Consider the following 15714-nt stretch of genomic DNA (forward strand, 5'->3'; position numbering starts at 1 on the left):
ATGGTTTGTGTATGGAGTATTAGTGCACAAGCCAGAAGAGTTATCGTGCCTCCCTCTTGTCTGTCCTTATGCAGGCAATGTATGCAAGAGCCCTGACAACGATGTGGTCATATGTCGTTATGGAGGGCAGGACAGAACGATGCAAAACGGTAGGAGCGCCTCAGATAACTGCTCTCAATCATGGAAGCAGATTTTTGAGGCTCGTCAACCTCTCGCATGTGATGTTTTTCCAAGCAAGAACTGGCTTCTCCCTTCATGGACTTCTCCATATAACTCTAATCTCAACCTATTAGACAATTCCATCCCGTTTAGCAATACTTGATTACCCGTCACAGCATCACACATCTGATTACAGCTCTCTCGAAACCTTCATTCTCTCCAAACAGACCGTCTTTTCTTTCCTACAAAGACTGTTCAGTCAGAATGTACTCTCCACCCGCCATCTTTGCCGACCCAGGCGGGCGTCCATTGCACACCGCCTCCACTCCCTGTCAACACAAACCAGCAGGACAGCCTATCCCCAGTTACCTGGTAGGCGACTCCGACAAACACAAGAAGAAGCATGAAAAGTCATCTCGTTCTCGACGAGGGACCAGCTCCGTGCCCTATAAGCAAACCGCTGTAGCCAACCAGCCCAGGCAGACCACAACGGTCGGCCACATTCCTCCTCCTGCCCACCTGCCACCCCACACCATCGCCGTCCCTACCTCGTTCAGTCTCTATAACCGCGCCCGCATGCCTTGGCACGAACGCCTCTTCCTCGGCACCAGGAAAGACCCGCTCTACCGCATCTCCTCCAGCCGCGCCGAAGTCCGCCTGCGGAGCGGACTGGAGGCCCATGAGCCTGTCGTTGCTGCGCTGCGGCATAAGTGCATCAAGTCGTCGAGCAGTGGACATGTGACCCTTGCACGCGATGGTGGCCGGGTCTTTCACCTTCACGAGAGGTACGGCTTCACGGTTGATGTGCCCCGCCCTGGCGCTGGTGATACCAATGGCACCGGCCCCGGTAAAATTAGGGAGAGCACGCGTCCTGAGAAGTTTGAGTGGAGATATAGCAGGGGCCTAGCGGTGCGGACGCTTGGTCGTCGCTCGGGGTATAAGCTTGTGAGGCTGGCGACGGATGCGGGCAGTGCGGGCGGAGAGCTGGCCACGGGGGGTGGCGAGGTGGTTGCAGTCCTGACGACGCACTCGGGGCATTCTCCTTGGAATAAAGCGGCAAAATTCAGGTTCCAGGGCAGCGGTGCGCAGGGGATCCTCGGAGAGCGGTGGCAACTCATGGCAGTCATGACTGGCATTGGCATTTGGGATATCAGCCGTAAAAAACGCTGACGACGACGATGATGAATGATATCGCATCAACTAGGAGTCCAATGGGGGATGTCTTCATGGCAGGCTGAGGGTCAGTGATATTTCTGTTCTCTCTTTCCTTCTCCTATAAATGAGTCTGTCCTCGCCAGGCCCATAACTCTGTGGGTTGGGTGGGTTGTCCAACATGGATGTCTGCTATGAACCGACTTCCTCTTGTTCTATATGATGTATAATATGTGCCCAGGACATGTACCGTACCAGATGCATAGGCCAGAGATCCTTCATACCCCAAACAGCCCGTGTCACTTTGACCAAAGTCTACGTACAGTCAAATGTACACTCTCTGCCTCACACGACTGTATAGCTCACCCTCGACTGCCCTTTACTCCTCGAAATCTTGGTCACCTTAGTCTCCCCACACTGGTCCGTCGTGTCCACATGCGTGCCCCCACAAGGATACACCTCAGCCCCAACAATATTCACCACGCGAAACTTGTCGCCCGGCGCCAGCCCCAGCCCATCTCCGCCGGGGATCAACCTCTCCAGCCCCCGCCGGCGAAACTCGTCCTCATCCCACCACTCAATCTCCACAGGCAAGGCGGCGGCGATGTAAGCGTCCACTTTCTCCTGGATGGCGGGCTTCCATTTCCCCTCCAGCAGCCCCGCAAACTCGCAGGCCGCCGAGCCAGGAAAGTGCGAGGCCTTGAGCTCGTCAAAGCCTGGGATCGAGGCCTCGCAGAGGTGGCGGACGGCGGCGCCCAGGACGTGGCCTGCTGTGTGCAGGCGGGAGTACAGGAGGCGCTTTTCTTGGTCTATGGACTGGGTGACTTCCTCGCCGGGCTGGAAAGGGGAAGGAGGGGTGGTGGTGGTGGTGGTGGGAGATGCGCCGGTGCCGGTGAAGCGGCCAAAGTGCAACACCTGCCCGTCCCGCACGGCATCCATGCGCACGGCCAGCACGTCAAACACGGCACCGGACGGGCCCGTCATCGAGCCCACGTCCGAGGGCTGTCCGCCGCCCTGCGGGTGGAAGATGGTCTTCTCCGTGACGACAACGTGGTGGGCGTGATCGTCCGCATCACCATCGTCATTCTTCTTCTTGAACAGCAGTCTGTTGGCCTCTTCCAGGGCCGAGAATGCGTGCACGGCCGTCACGAGGGTCGGGAGCTTGTAGAGCTTTGCGTCGTGGTGGAAGGCGAGAAATGTCCGCGCTGCTGTTGCTGTTGACGCCATGGCTGCTGCTCTGATGCCGACGGGCAGCATGGAGAGGAGGAGGAGGAGGAGGAGGAGCAGGCTGGAGATATGAGAAGCTTCCAGAGGGAGATATGGAAGGGAACTTGAAAGTGCAGGCAGGCTTTGCGCGAATATGTACTGATGTTCTTGCCTACATCGTCACCTGCATTTCTATGCGCAGTTGAGCATCGAGGTAAGAAGGATCGCTTAGGTAAGCAGCGGTCTCGGTGGTGTGGCTGGGTGGGCTAACCTAAAGGAGGGAGGACATTCAAAGTAGACTGCGGCGACAATATCAAATTGGTTGGAAACATCCAGGACATAAAATACTTAGTCAGCTCTGGACCCCAAGTGAAGTATCTTCCTCACCAAGTCAATCACGCGTCAGGTCAGGCACAGCCAAAGTCATCATCTCAAAAGAACACTATATGAACACAGTAAAGATCGGGTATATTCATCATCATCTGCCTCCTATCGACATGAGCACCTCTCATTACAATATCCTTTCAACACTTGTCTCCTCCCCTGCTCTACTTTCTCTCTTCCCACTGCGGAAATCTTGTGGTCGATCTGACCGATACCTCTCAAAACGGTCAGGTATTCCACGACTGCAGTGGAAGATGGAGAGAATGAAAGAGAGGAAAAGGAAACAAGGGACAACAAAGAAGTACTGGAAATGAGTCGCCACGGAGGGGGAAAAAATTGTAGAAAAGTTTGAAATCGAATTCGCTTCTCCTGCCTTTCCTCTCTTCCTCTATCCCATACACAGAGTCACATATGTACGTCCAAGTCATTACTTTAAAAAGATCCGCTTGGCGGCGGCGTCTTGATCGGGCACGAGCCGCTGCCGTCCACGCCCGCAAAGGGAACGTTGTTGCCCCACCAGCTGAGGGTGACGGTCTTGTACTCAACCGCAAAGAAGATAATGAGGGCGCCCAGGGCGATGGCGACCTGGAACGCCGTGGTGAGGGCGAGCGCGTACCGCTGCCACCAACCCTGGTAGCGTCTCTTGACCCAATAGTTGAAGAAGAAGGCCGGGTACAAACCCGCGAGCAGGTATGAGTTGTTGTACGGCGCCAAGTTGAGAGGCCCGCTCAGGAACACAGGGATGTGGATGTTGCGCACCCAGCTGGTAGGGAAACGCTTGGCCAAGAAGTAAAAGGGCACCGGCAGCAGCACACCCCACAGGAAGCCGTACAGCGTGGGTCCGTAGATGCCGTCGGAGAACATTCGCTTGGGGCCCACGACACCCCAGATCACGGAGGCAGTGAAAAAGACAGAGGTACCTTGGACTGGGTTAGCACCGCAAGCGGCTGTGGGTCATCATCACCACCAGTGAATGACGGAAAAGGTGGGAAAGAAATCAGGGGCGATACTACGTACCAGGGCAGGTCATGGAGTCGGCAGCAGCCGAGGTGCAGACGTTCTCGATGTTGCTGAGCTGCCAGTCATTGACAGCAATGGAAGTGAGTGCACCCCAGATGGTGGCGTACAGCTGGGCCATAAAGACCAGCTTGGGGGGGATCTTGGCGTAGTGGGCCAGCTTGAGGTCCGCCAGGAACTGGATGGACTGGGCTGTCGCGATGTAGCCGAACATCTTGAAGATCATGTTGGCGATAGGCTTGCCGGCCAGCGTGTACCCAGCAATCAGCTCCGCCACCACGTTGAGCGTGATCTCGTTGTTGGTCATAGCCATGATCATGCCCAGTGGGATCTGCAGCGTCAGGGAGAAGGCGATTGCCAGGAAGATGCCCCAGACGGGGAACCCCGTGTCGTAGTAGAGGGTCGAAATGCAGGAAAAGAGGAAGGCCACCGCCAGGAGAGCCATGTACCATGACTCGGGGCAGTCATCATAGGCCGACATCAGGCGGTTGTGCACATCCGTGAAAGAGTCGCGCGACCTCTTGAAGTAGTGGCCTTTCTTGAAGCTGTCCTTGACGTTGTTGTAGCCGATGACCAGGTCCCTCCAGTTGTACAGGAGCGTGTGGCTGATGGACGAAGTGTATGCCGCGAAGAAGAACATGTAAAGGACGGCGTACGAAGCCGACAGGTATGGTGGGCTGTACGCCGCATATGCCTCCTCATCGAGCGTGAACTCAGGAGTGAGCACCCTGCTGATGTCTTGATTTTTGAGAATTCCGGTGTCAGCATTGTAAATTAAATTTCCCGGAGCTGGAAAGACGATACATACTATAAGTGGTTGCAGTGTTATCGAAAGGGTGAGATGAGTTGATGGGAAAGTAGGCCGAAGAGAAAGTATTAGAGAAGAATATCGGGATGATGATAGCCACTGAGGCAAATAGCATGCCAAGGGTGAGGTTCATGTACGAGAAAAATGGGGTGATGATGGGGTCGTAAAGATAGCTCATCATGTTCCACTGGATGCGTCGGTGTCAGCAATGAACAGTAAACTCCCGGAGGCCGATCATGCTTGACTTACATCAAATGAGGGAATAGGGTTGATGCCCATGCCGCAGATGCTTCCAGTGACGACAGCCAGCACCACGTTCTGGGGCGCAATCCAAGTCATCCAGTTGAAGTACGACAGGGCCTCGAAGATGTAGCCGGGGAACCACTAATGCATTCAAATGTCAGTAAACCCCCTGAGAAGTCGCGCATCTGGATCGAGAGAAACCCACGTAGTACAGGAACATGCCACCAAAGCAGTACAGGAAAAACCTGAGACGGCTAATCTTCCAGCCAGCAGTCTCACCCTCATCAGCACGGCCGTTCTCGTTGTGTAGAGACTTGTTGATGGCCATCTGGGCGAGGGCGCGAGGCCAGATCATGGATTGTGGGCTATAAGCAACAAGGGGTTCAAAAGTCAGTAAATCTGCTGCTTCTTGTAATAAGAAAAGAAATTGAGACCGATCGGGGACCTCAACGCACTATACGAGGAAGCGTCTGGCAAGACCAGCAGTGCCGTAGCCGATGAGTTGGGTGGCCAAGACGATGGTGATCTGCCAACCAGCGCTGTTGACCAGACTCTGGTCATTGTAGTACTCGGGCAGGCGCAGGACCTGCAGGATGTAGGTGACATAGGCGGTACCGTTGAAACCACCAAAGGCGACGTTGGCCATGATGGTGATGAGCATGTGCTCCTTCTGGTTGAAAGGGCCCGGGTTGAGGGTGAAAGAGAGTGGGCCTAGGGGAAACCTGTAGGTGGGCAGGACCTTGGCCATGAGCAGGCCGCACGGGTAGGCCAGGAACTGGATCAGGTACGAGTAGATGCTGATACCAGGGTAGCGCAGGGAGAAGAACTGATCGATACCCGTGCCGAGGATGGCGAAGATGGTACCCAGGACCCAGACGCGAAAGGTGTTGACGGGGGTGCTTGGGTCATCAGTCGGGTCGACGACGGCCCTGACCTCTGGGTAGGGGGAGTCATTCTCGGACAGCTGCTTCTGGTAGTGGAACTCGGCGACCAGCTGGCGAGTGGTCTCCTGGTTGGGGTCGGAATCCTCGTTGTCGAGGGCATCCTTGGCCCGCAGGAGGAGCTCGTGCGGGAAGTTGTAGTCGAGCTGGTGCTCGGCGTACAGCTCGCGCAGCTGAGCAAACACGTCCTCTACCGTCTCGTCACCCTCCAGCGAGGGGGGCAGCGACGAGCTGTCCACCTTTTCCTCGTCCGACCTGGGCCCAGGGGTGACGCCCTGGACGTAGACGTCCTGCTTCTCAGCCATGTTTTTGGTTGATGGTGGCGGTGCTGGTGGGTTTGGAGGGGCAAAACCAGGTGTCACAAGGCTACCCCCAGGAAGAAAGGGTTGGCCTTGAGATACCGATGGTCTGGGGAAGGAGGTGGTAGGAGAGACAAGAGAGGGGGTGGGAGGAAGAGAAATAGGGACGAAGGTGTGTCGCGAAAGAAAAAGAGAGGTCAGGGCAAGAGCCCGAGGCTGCACCTTGCGTTACGTTGAAGGGTTCATATATTATGGGCAGAGAGCTGAGGCCGCGGCCCGGGGGGGGGGGGGCACTGCGACCATTGCAACTTCCCGTCTTCGTTCACAACTTTTGTGACAAGGTTCCTTGCTCGGCCCAGGGACCTGGAAAGAACCACCTGCAGGTTGGTTCTAGCCTCAGAAGGTAAATAGAGAGAGATAAAGAAAACTAGAAGAAACACAGAAAATAGATAGAATGGGTACAAGACTAGACATGTCCTGATAGACAGACGAGATCCACTAGAGATCCAACAGAATGCTTCTAGATGCATTTGGCTCGCATGCAGACTTGCCACGAGAGGCAAGACGTGACTTTTTGTTGGCTTGGATTCCGTCCCCTTCCTTCTTCCCTCTTTTCTTTTCTCCTTTGCTTTCGTCCTTTTTCTTCCATCAATTGAACTCCACCAACAAGCAGCAGAGCAGCAGCCACAGCCGCAGGAGGACCAAAGATGGGCTGCACCCGTCTCCAGGATGGGCGAGAGGGGACATGAAAGAGACTGACCAATGAGGAGGCTCTCGGATACAATAGTCATATCTCTGTTGTTGCGCAGTTGCACCATGGCGCACACATCATTGCCTTCGATTCACGACGTACCATACTGTTCTTTACTACCTTGTCCTTGTATTGTAGTACGTACCTCTGGGGAAATGGCATCTCGGCTACCCAAAGAGGCTTAGTACAGGTCTCGGTCTACGAGGGGCCCACTGTCACTGGTGGGCTTACGCATGTGTACGATCCACCCCCAGGCCGCCTCGATTGCAGCGCTAGCAAATTAAATGTCTACAAGCATTAGCCCTCCACCCTTTTCTCTACCGCTCCTATTTGCCGCAGGCCAGGGACCTTTTTATTTTATATATATTATGGTATGTATATGTGTCTGCATTTATATGCCACCATCGAGTCTATGCAACGCCTTGATAAACTACCTGTTCTGGTTATTGTACCATAGTATATGCAAATTACGAGTCATCCAACGAACGGTCTGCATACAGCCCGTCTATCAGCCTCACAGGGCAAATTTCTTGGGTCACAGCTACATTACCCTGCATACAGCCTGGAATTCAGTGCCGGATTCGAGACTATCATTTGCAGTATGCACACTTTCATGCGTGACCCACCAGGGGTGGGAATATGAATGATAAGCAACCCGAACCAACAGAGCCTTCTTTATGGACTCTCTTTCACACACTCTCTCCAAACCACATACTATGAGCACCCAACGCCACCTTCCCCCACCTCCTCGATCGGCTCGGTTGTGCCGCGAGCGTGAGAGAGAGAGCAAAAAGGACATTGACCTTCCTAATCTAGAACCAGAGACTCCACGCCCGAGGCGCCACAAAGGTCCAATCAACCACTTACTCGAAACGGAGACAGTCACGCGCGGCCGCTCAGAGAAAATAACATCATCTAGAAGGGCCATTATCGTGCCTACGATACCACACCATACCCCACACCACCACTCACCCAGCTTACCTTTTGTCCTCACACATGCCAGGGCTCTCTTTTCCTCTCCCGACCGGGCGGAACACTTGGCTTAATCTGGAATAATATCGCCGAAGGGATCTCCCCGCCTAGATAAGGCAGACACGAGGCCAGACGAACAATACACATCAAGTACGGAATACTATCCAATGTCTAAGCAGTTTTGCCCCAGATTGTGACTTTTGCCACCCTGCGTAGGGATTGTGCGCGCCCAACAGACACACCCACACCCACACACTGCGCAGGTTGGAACCGCTACTTGCTATAGTAGCATCAATCCACCAGAACAGACCACCAACCATGGGGGAAGTTTCGCTCACCATTTGCGCCAAGTGTGCGCCAGTGCGCAGACTCCACAGCTGCCGAGCATCCTCTTTCGATCAACCCAACGGTAAACCTCGGCCCGATAATTGCAAGGGCCTGCGTAACCAGAATCCATTTGTAGATAATATGGCCCCGCAAGCTTTTCCAAGTCAGCTTGCGTGGGAAGGAAGAGGATTGGGGAAGAATACTAGAGGCTGGAAGGATGGAGAGATGGAGAAGGGGGGGGGGGGGGTTGGTGTACTCCGGATAACGAAGGCCGTCGTGTGCGTGTAACACAGCATTGCGCATGATCAGTTGCCCATGTCACTCTATCACAATTTCTCAGATTTCGTATTCATGTATGTTATCTTTTGAAGGATTTCCGTGCTTGGGACCGTATTATGTCAAACTAAAAGAAGATACTCCCCTCTTCCTTTTTGCTAATCGGGCAGGAAAGAAAAGAAGAAGAACACAGCTCGTATTGGTTGATGCACGCACAAGGCCCGAGCTGGATTCAAGTTCAGAAGACCCATGGAAATCAAGTTTGATCGTCGAGAAAATTGATTGAAACGATAAGAAAAGAAAGAACCACAGACACATGCATGTAAATAAGGCCAGAAAATAAACACCCTGCACGCCCTTGCAATGATGCAATCCGGATACTATATACAAGTCCGAGAGCCAACCCAATCGTTTCCTTCGAGAAGAAGGGTGGGGGTTGGCCCGCCCAACGTCCGTGTGTTGCATCCGATGGGGAATGTACATGGTTGTGTCTCTTCGGAAGAGGAAAAGAGGAAAAGGAGAGAGAGAGGGAAGGGGGCTACATTGGATGTGGTCTGCCGAGACGAATGTTACCTTACCGTAGCAGCAATGCGTCGCAATGGTGCGAGCCGGCTGAACCCGGACGGAGCCTGCACACGAGAAAGGCGAGGGGAGAGAGAGCAAGAGAAAGAGAGGAGCAGGGCACGGGGCTCGTTGGTCTTGTTCTATAGTCCAGCTCCGTGTCAAGCGAAAGCCTATCTGTCTCCTCTCTTCAGTGTGTGGGGTTCATTGTTTCTGCCCCAGCGACTTGTTGCATGCGGGACCGGCTTAAATCGTGCCGGGCGTACCCGGATATGCTGGGGTCTGGATACTAAATACGCATTGATATTAGAAATTGATTCATCTGCAGTGTAAACAAACTACTATGGCCTGCATCCTCGCATTACTTGACTCCACATTACCTTGAGCTTGAGTCTATGGTAAAAAGTAAGTACATAATGTGCGACTTATGGCCAAGGAAAGGACAAGAAAAGATCGGCGCTGTGCATGGAGTAGGGTCGAGCCGTTGCGTGCCGCTTGCTATATTAGCCACATATGCACATAGTACAAGCAGAACCACAACCAATGAGGTGACGTGATGTATCGGCGGCCTTCTCCGCAGCTCTCCTGCGCGCCTCAGTACCAAAGTACTGTATCTTCTCCTCGCTTCACACAATTCAACGTGCTTTGCCTTTTGGCTCATGATTACGAAAATTTTATCGGATGGGACAGCACCCCCGACCTTCTTTCCAGGATGAACGCGCATGGCTTGTACTATGTACGCGATCCAATAACCCAGGTGGGAGCTGTAGAAATAAGGTCACATCCGTTCGCTGACAGAAAATATAAGATGCAGTATAACCTCGAGATCCTTTCGACAGTCCTAGCCTCGTCCAAAATTACACCCACTGACAGCCTGAGGTAGCCTAGGTTCTTCTTTTTGCACCCTCTCCTGCTTCTTCGCTGGCCTGAGCCTTGCAAAAGAAGTGACGTTGAAATTGAAACTTGAGGCTCTTTGTAGTCCTAAATTTTAGCACGCGCGGGTCAACTGCTGCCCGTCTTACTGTTGCAGTCTACTTGACATACTAATTACAAGACTCAACTGGCCGATACCTTATGGGCTCGCTTCTCTTGCCTATTTTCTTTTTTCCTTTTCTAGGATCGTTCGGTTTCGTTCCCGTCGCTGGATCTGCCGAATCCTTGACAGTGGTCTACTACAAGCACAGTAAGGATCGATTCCTAATAATCTTATAGTCTTAACCAAAGAGGTCGGTGCTTACTGTTCGGCAGATGTATCCCGAGGTTGACCCTTCCAGGCCTTCCGAGTCTGTAATGGCCTGTCAGTTTGACTAGACAAGGATGTGTACCTCGAACGCAGATCACGGGGCATGGGGCTGTTCATTCTTCACGTGTGCGGTATTTCCCCCTGACCAGGACTGCTGACAAGACCTTGCGGAGGAGCCTGGCCTTTACAACCACACTCGTGAAAGAAACCGCTTCTTTTAATAGTGCGACAACAATATGACACCTCGACGGCCTCAAACAAGACCCAACACACCAAAGGCCCAAGATACAGGTGGATAGTACGATGCTTGTCCTGACGTGGCACCTGGCGAAGGATCCTCCCCTGGGAAAACGCAGATGGCGCACGTGCTGGTGGATGCGAGCGGTCAGCCCTATGAAGCCATAAAGCTGTTCAAGAATGCCGAACAACGTGGGCCCGAAAGGATTTGTCGCCATGCATATTTCATCAAGGTTCCTTGCTGGAAGAAAGATTTGCAAAAGGTGACAAGGCTCTCCTGCTGAGGACCTTGGGAGTCACCTTTCTCCTGTCCAAGGGTTTGACAAAGCGAGAGGCACTCTTAATGTCATAGTGCCAGCACAAGACTGTCATGACCGGCACTGGGTGGAACAATGTCAGCCTGTAATTGCTAAATCCGTCCATATGGCCAGCGAGTCACACACGATTACCAACTCCCAAACAGGAGATCTCGGTACGCGCAGAAATCACATTCCATCTTTAGTACAGAGACAAAGAACCAACATGTTTCCAGCCAGATTCCAGCACTCGATGTCGAGATAAGCTTCCTTGCCAAGGTGCCAACTCCTTGGCCTCCGAAGCCAGCCGATGAGTGCCGAAGTCCGTTCCGGCATTGCTTGTGTTGATAATGGTGGATCCCTCTATCGTACTTGTTTGGCTTTTTTAGAGACCTTTTTTTTTAAAAAAAAAAAAAAAAGGGGGGGGGGGTTGCTCGGCCATCTCACTACGATGGCGAGTTTGTCTATTATTGTTGGGTATTGATAATACTTAGCGTCATGGCTGGGGCCCCGGCGTGCCCGGCGGGCCAGAACGTTGCAAGATAGGCTTGGCCAGACATGGTTCTAGGACCACTTTGTGTTACATTGTGGCGGCCGACTATTGATTCACATCGAGTTGGTGATCTGGCAGTAGCACAACTCGGAATAGTCCAGGTGGCAAGTAGGCGCGAAGAAGCCTCGTGATGAAACGCCCATGTGAACGCGGGGCCGGTTTTGGATGTGCAGCAGGCCTTGTGGTGAGACTGAGTTCGCTGCTTGCTTTCTGGGTGGGTTTGCGATGCAACGGATTGGTATCTGGTCTGCGAATATCTTCTTGAACTGTTTGGCAAGATCTTGGTGCCCAAAAGACAATGCTGATCTACTTGTCGTTTCAAACGCACTTTTTGGCGTAAAATCATGCTATGAAGGTTGACGCCCTAGCCGGTTGGTTTAGTTAGGATATACTCAAAATCTCTAGTACTTCTGAGCTTAAAAGACAGGTTTGAGGGCTTTGCTGACTACCAAGTAAATAATGGACTGAAGCCCGGGCCAGGGGATCGGGTCGGAGGGTTGATTAAAAAGTGACAATAATTTTATCAGACTATGATGTTTTTGCTTTTACCGCGGTGAGGACAGCGTTTCGCAACAGTCCGGAAGACAAATCATCAGTCGTGAAGCACTTTCTTTAATAGCGGTGAAGCAAAAAAAAGAACCAACCCCCCCCCCCCCCCCCAAAAAAAATGGAAGGAAGGAAGGGATGAGAAGAGAGAGAGTGTGTGTGAGAGCCCTCCAGCTAAAAAAAGAAAACCATTACCTCACTAAAAAATCAAAATGTCTACAAGTGTTCTTTGGTATAGCATTTGAGGATAACTGGTGAAATAAGTGGATGGCAACGGTATGGAGTTATCATTCATGAATTATAGAAGATCTAGCTCATACCAATTCTCTACTACTGCAATTAGAGACCATCACCTAATGTGTTCACAATAAATATGCAAGCAGAAGAGAGCTTGCCTGGATCATGAGGAGCCAGCGAATACTAGAGGGACCATCTTCGAGATGTAAAATACAATGTCCATGGCAAATGGTGACTGTGCAGCTGCTGAGAACAACTTCCTCCTTGACTTGGGAGTCCGTACGAGCTCCTTGAACTCTTTGTTCTTAAGAGTAGTATGGCTTGAAAGGGCTCGATTCCCGCTTCTCGTTAAATTTACTGTCAGAGAAGTGAAAGTGAACAGGCGTGGATTGCTTCCAAATCGTGTGGCTTTGAATGTGCGAGGGCCAGTGACTCACTGGTCCAGGGCCGTGATCGGCCATCCAGCCGGCCAACAGCCAGGCCTATAGATACCTTCGGAGGTTTCGGCCAGTAATTACGAATGCAGTCCATGGTAAGTATGCTATATATGAAAAGGAGGAGGGTCGGGAAAATAAAAGCGCATAATCACCCTCTGAAAGAGAGGGAAAGGCGTCATGTAGTTTTTCCTTCCTTTTCTTTCTCTTCCTTAGTGTCTAGCAATATGAATCTTTCTGTCACGCATACTGAACGTTCACGTTAAGAGGGACCAGACGCTCAACCTGCCCGCTGTTCTGCCCGTTCTCCTGCCCTTACCTCTATCATGCCACGGCCGCCTTGTCGCTCTAAATACTATAAGCATGGCCTTGTTTATGATCATATTCCAGTAATCCTGCTGGAATAGTATAACATAGCTTCTCTTGACTCCCTTGAGAGTTTTTATGCCATAGACAAGTTTTGGGGCTACGTGCACACATGTGCAGCGCCTGACAATTACTTTTCGATCCTCACATCATCCGCGGATACGTACGCGTTGAGACGGGACGTCCAGACACAAACAGTCAGCCTCGTTATTTTTGGCACGAGGAATTTTGATAAGGGATGTTGCTATATGGGAGGTGTTTTGGAGATACTCGCCCACATAGGTGCTTGCACAGACCTGCGTCGTGTTGGCGTAGAGGAATCATCCCTAGGCCGTGTAGTGATATCCTACTTGATCACCTCTGTTGGACTTGATTTTGTTTAGAGGCAGCCAGGAAGGGGGAATAATATAACGAAAGTGTCGCGTAATGAGGGATGTTTCTCTCTTTCTTTTCGTTGACTTTTCTCTTGATTCACGTGCATTTCACCAAGTCTACGTTGTTCATGATTCTGTAGATCTTCTCTCTACGACCAGGTACATTGCTCCTCTTAGGTAGAATGAACAGGCGTCGTACAGTCTAGTCATATTAGTTAGTATTACTATCTGACTTAATATTCCATCGTGACTCGTTTTGATTACTCCCGAGGTGGGTGTTCAGCTGAAGTCAGTGTCCAGTCCCCTACGCCAGGCAACGGCACTTCCAATGCGCCTAGTCAATAACCACAGTAGTCAGCACCCACCTGGACAGCTGCTGGCATCAGCTCTACCAGTTGGGCTCCTCGAGATGACCAGGCCCGAGCCCACCTAGCATGTTGAGACACCGAAGGGGAGAGGCGAGCACACGAGTGAGACTTGAGCGCGCACTTGGGCCTCGACAAGGCTGATTAGCGACCGGGAAGGATGCGAATGAGATCCGATCGGTGTGAGACGGTACGATCTCTTATTTCTCCGAACTGACTGCTCCCTGAGGGGAGAAGAGGAGGGAAAAGGAGGGGAGATGGGGTCCTGACCATCCTGACCATCCTCATCTTCAGCCCATCAGCAGTGGCTGACGGGGGCGGCACTACTTCGTGGCACGTACGGTACGCGGGTCTCAGCTCATGGATGGTCGGAATCTCGATCACGCGTACGAGCGAAAAAAAAAAGAGCTGTAATAACAGGGAAACGGATCGGCAAGCCACGCTCGTGTCTTGTTCGGGTTCTGTTCTCTGGGGACCTGGACCTAGGGCTGGGAATGCCTATCACGCCTGCAGCTCTTGGTTTACAAGGAGCGTCAACTTTCTTCTGGCCGAATCTTGCAAGTATCTTCGCTGGAGAAGAAACATGCAGGCTAAGGCATCCTCGTATTGTGCAATGGATCTGAGGTCACAATTCATGAAGTGCGTTCAGTTGTATCGCAGGCATTGTAGCTGACCTTACAGGGCCAGAAGGAAGAAAACGAGGGTGAAAATTGACTGGACGATCCAGCCAGATTTGAAAACGATCTTCAGTACTTGCCGGGTTTCCTTTTCTCCCTCTTGGAGCATGGACAAACCACTTATGGAAATACGCCCGTACAGTGATTTCTAGGTAATCTACCGTATCATCTTTGCTTCTGTGCGACGGAGAAGCAGACAATCATATAATGTGGATATGTGTTTCTCATGCCTGCAAGAAGGCTGCTGGGCCGTTAGGGGAGCTGGGGAAGGAAGATACTCTGCTGGTAATGGTGTGGTGCCAACTGTCAACGGCTTCTCGGGAGCGCACGTGGTTGTCGTCCAGCGGTCGAAACCCCCCTTGGACAGCCCCTGTCTGTTCCTGCAGATAGGGCATGTTTTGTGCGCAGTGCTCATCATGTTGTTGAGAAAGTGTCCACAGAGGCGCTTACGAGGGAAGTGGAGGGGGGTCGCAGCCCGTGCCATCAGGATTCAGAACCTGGGGGTTGGATGTGGGATTGCTGCAGGGCAGCTGGATGGATGAGTTGGTGGCCATGCAGAGCGTTCTTCCCCGGTGGTGACCCCTCTTCCTTTCGCTCTCGCTCTCCCCCTCTCTTTCATCCTTGACCTCTGATAGCTGCCGGCCACGTTTCTGAAGCAGGATGGATCGCAAACGGGAGCCATAAACCTGCATTGGCCATGCAGCTTTCAGGGGCTGCAAAGGAGGGAGGGGGTCCTTCCAAGGTCTTGGTAGCGCTGTGGACAGATGATCGAACTCAGAGCTGCATCGCTGCATTGCTGCATGTCGCAGGCCAAGGCATATCATATGTATGTACCTGTGGAAATGGGTGGAGGGGTATAAGTGCATCAAGTACTGGTCATGCAGGTCCAGCTGGCGCCATAGAACACCCAGTATGTTGCGCCATACCGTGGCAGCGGTGCAACCAGAACAATTCAAATGGTATATGTACGAGAAGGTGTGTGTGTGTGTGCACGCGCGTCGGTGACCTCAAAACGTCGCAGTGCCGGCGCTAAGAAAGCAGAGCAGGCGGTCCGACGCCACCCCCTTGTGTGCTTGGCCCCTTTTGGCGCACAGATACATGAATGCATGCAGTCGTTGTAATAGCATAGAGATGGCGCTTGCATGTGCTGTGTGTTGTGTGTTGGTGTGTGTCTGTGGGCAAAGACGTGGCCAGAGAAGAGGACGTCGCTTCATAGTGTCGGACTTTTTTGGGGGGGGGGGTGTGGTGGTGGATGGGTGGGGTTTGGGCCGGCTCCTGTCCGTGTCGAGT

The 15714-nt window shown here is 52.4% G+C and overlaps 4 protein-coding genes across 4 annotated transcripts; 1 reads left to right on the forward strand and 3 right to left on the reverse strand.

Annotated features, from left to right (window-relative positions):
* Positions 1-423: 423 nt before the first annotated feature.
* M406DRAFT_73841 (uncharacterized protein) lies at positions 424-1329 on the forward strand (the record flags this gene model as incomplete). Its single annotated transcript, XM_040925664.1, has 1 exon — positions 424-1329. The coding sequence occupies one exon, from the start codon at positions 424-426 to the stop codon at positions 1327-1329; it is 906 nt and encodes a 301-aa protein (XP_040774178.1).
* A 156-nt stretch (positions 1330-1485) lies between these two features.
* M406DRAFT_292855 (putative alanyl-tRNA synthetase) lies at positions 1486-2538 on the reverse strand (the record flags this gene model as incomplete). Its single annotated transcript, XM_040919057.1, has 1 exon — positions 1486-2538. One exon carries the CDS (start codon positions 2536-2538, stop codon positions 1657-1659), a length of 882 nt encoding a protein of 293 aa, XP_040774179.1. The 3' UTR covers positions 1486-1656.
* A 430-nt stretch (positions 2539-2968) lies between these two features.
* Positions 2969-6215, reverse strand: M406DRAFT_347048 (small oligopeptide transporter; the record flags this gene model as incomplete). Its single annotated transcript, XM_040922250.1, has 7 exons — positions 2969-3821; positions 3919-4656; positions 4727-4913; positions 4976-5110; positions 5175-5334; positions 5425-6116; positions 6150-6215. The coding sequence occupies 7 exons, from the start codon at positions 6213-6215 to the stop codon at positions 3334-3336; spliced, it is 2466 nt and encodes an 821-aa protein (XP_040774180.1). The 3' UTR covers positions 2969-3333.
* A 4556-nt stretch (positions 6216-10771) lies between these two features.
* M406DRAFT_57296 (uncharacterized protein) lies at positions 10772-11275 on the reverse strand. The gene is made up of 2 exons (XM_040924583.1): positions 11109-11275; positions 10772-11048 (listed from the first exon to the last, which is right to left on the reverse strand). Exons 1-2 carry the CDS (start codon positions 11206-11208, stop codon positions 10972-10974), a joined length of 177 nt encoding a protein of 58 aa, XP_040774181.1. The 5' UTR covers positions 11209-11275; the 3' UTR covers positions 10772-10971.
* Between the last annotated feature and the right edge of the window lie 4439 nt (positions 11276-15714).

Source organism: Cryphonectria parasitica (genome assembly GCF_011745365.1).
Source record: "Cryphonectria parasitica EP155 unplaced genomic scaffold M406scaffold_6, whole genome shotgun sequence".
NCBI lineage: Eukaryota > Fungi > Ascomycota > Sordariomycetes > Diaporthales > Cryphonectriaceae > Cryphonectria > Cryphonectria parasitica.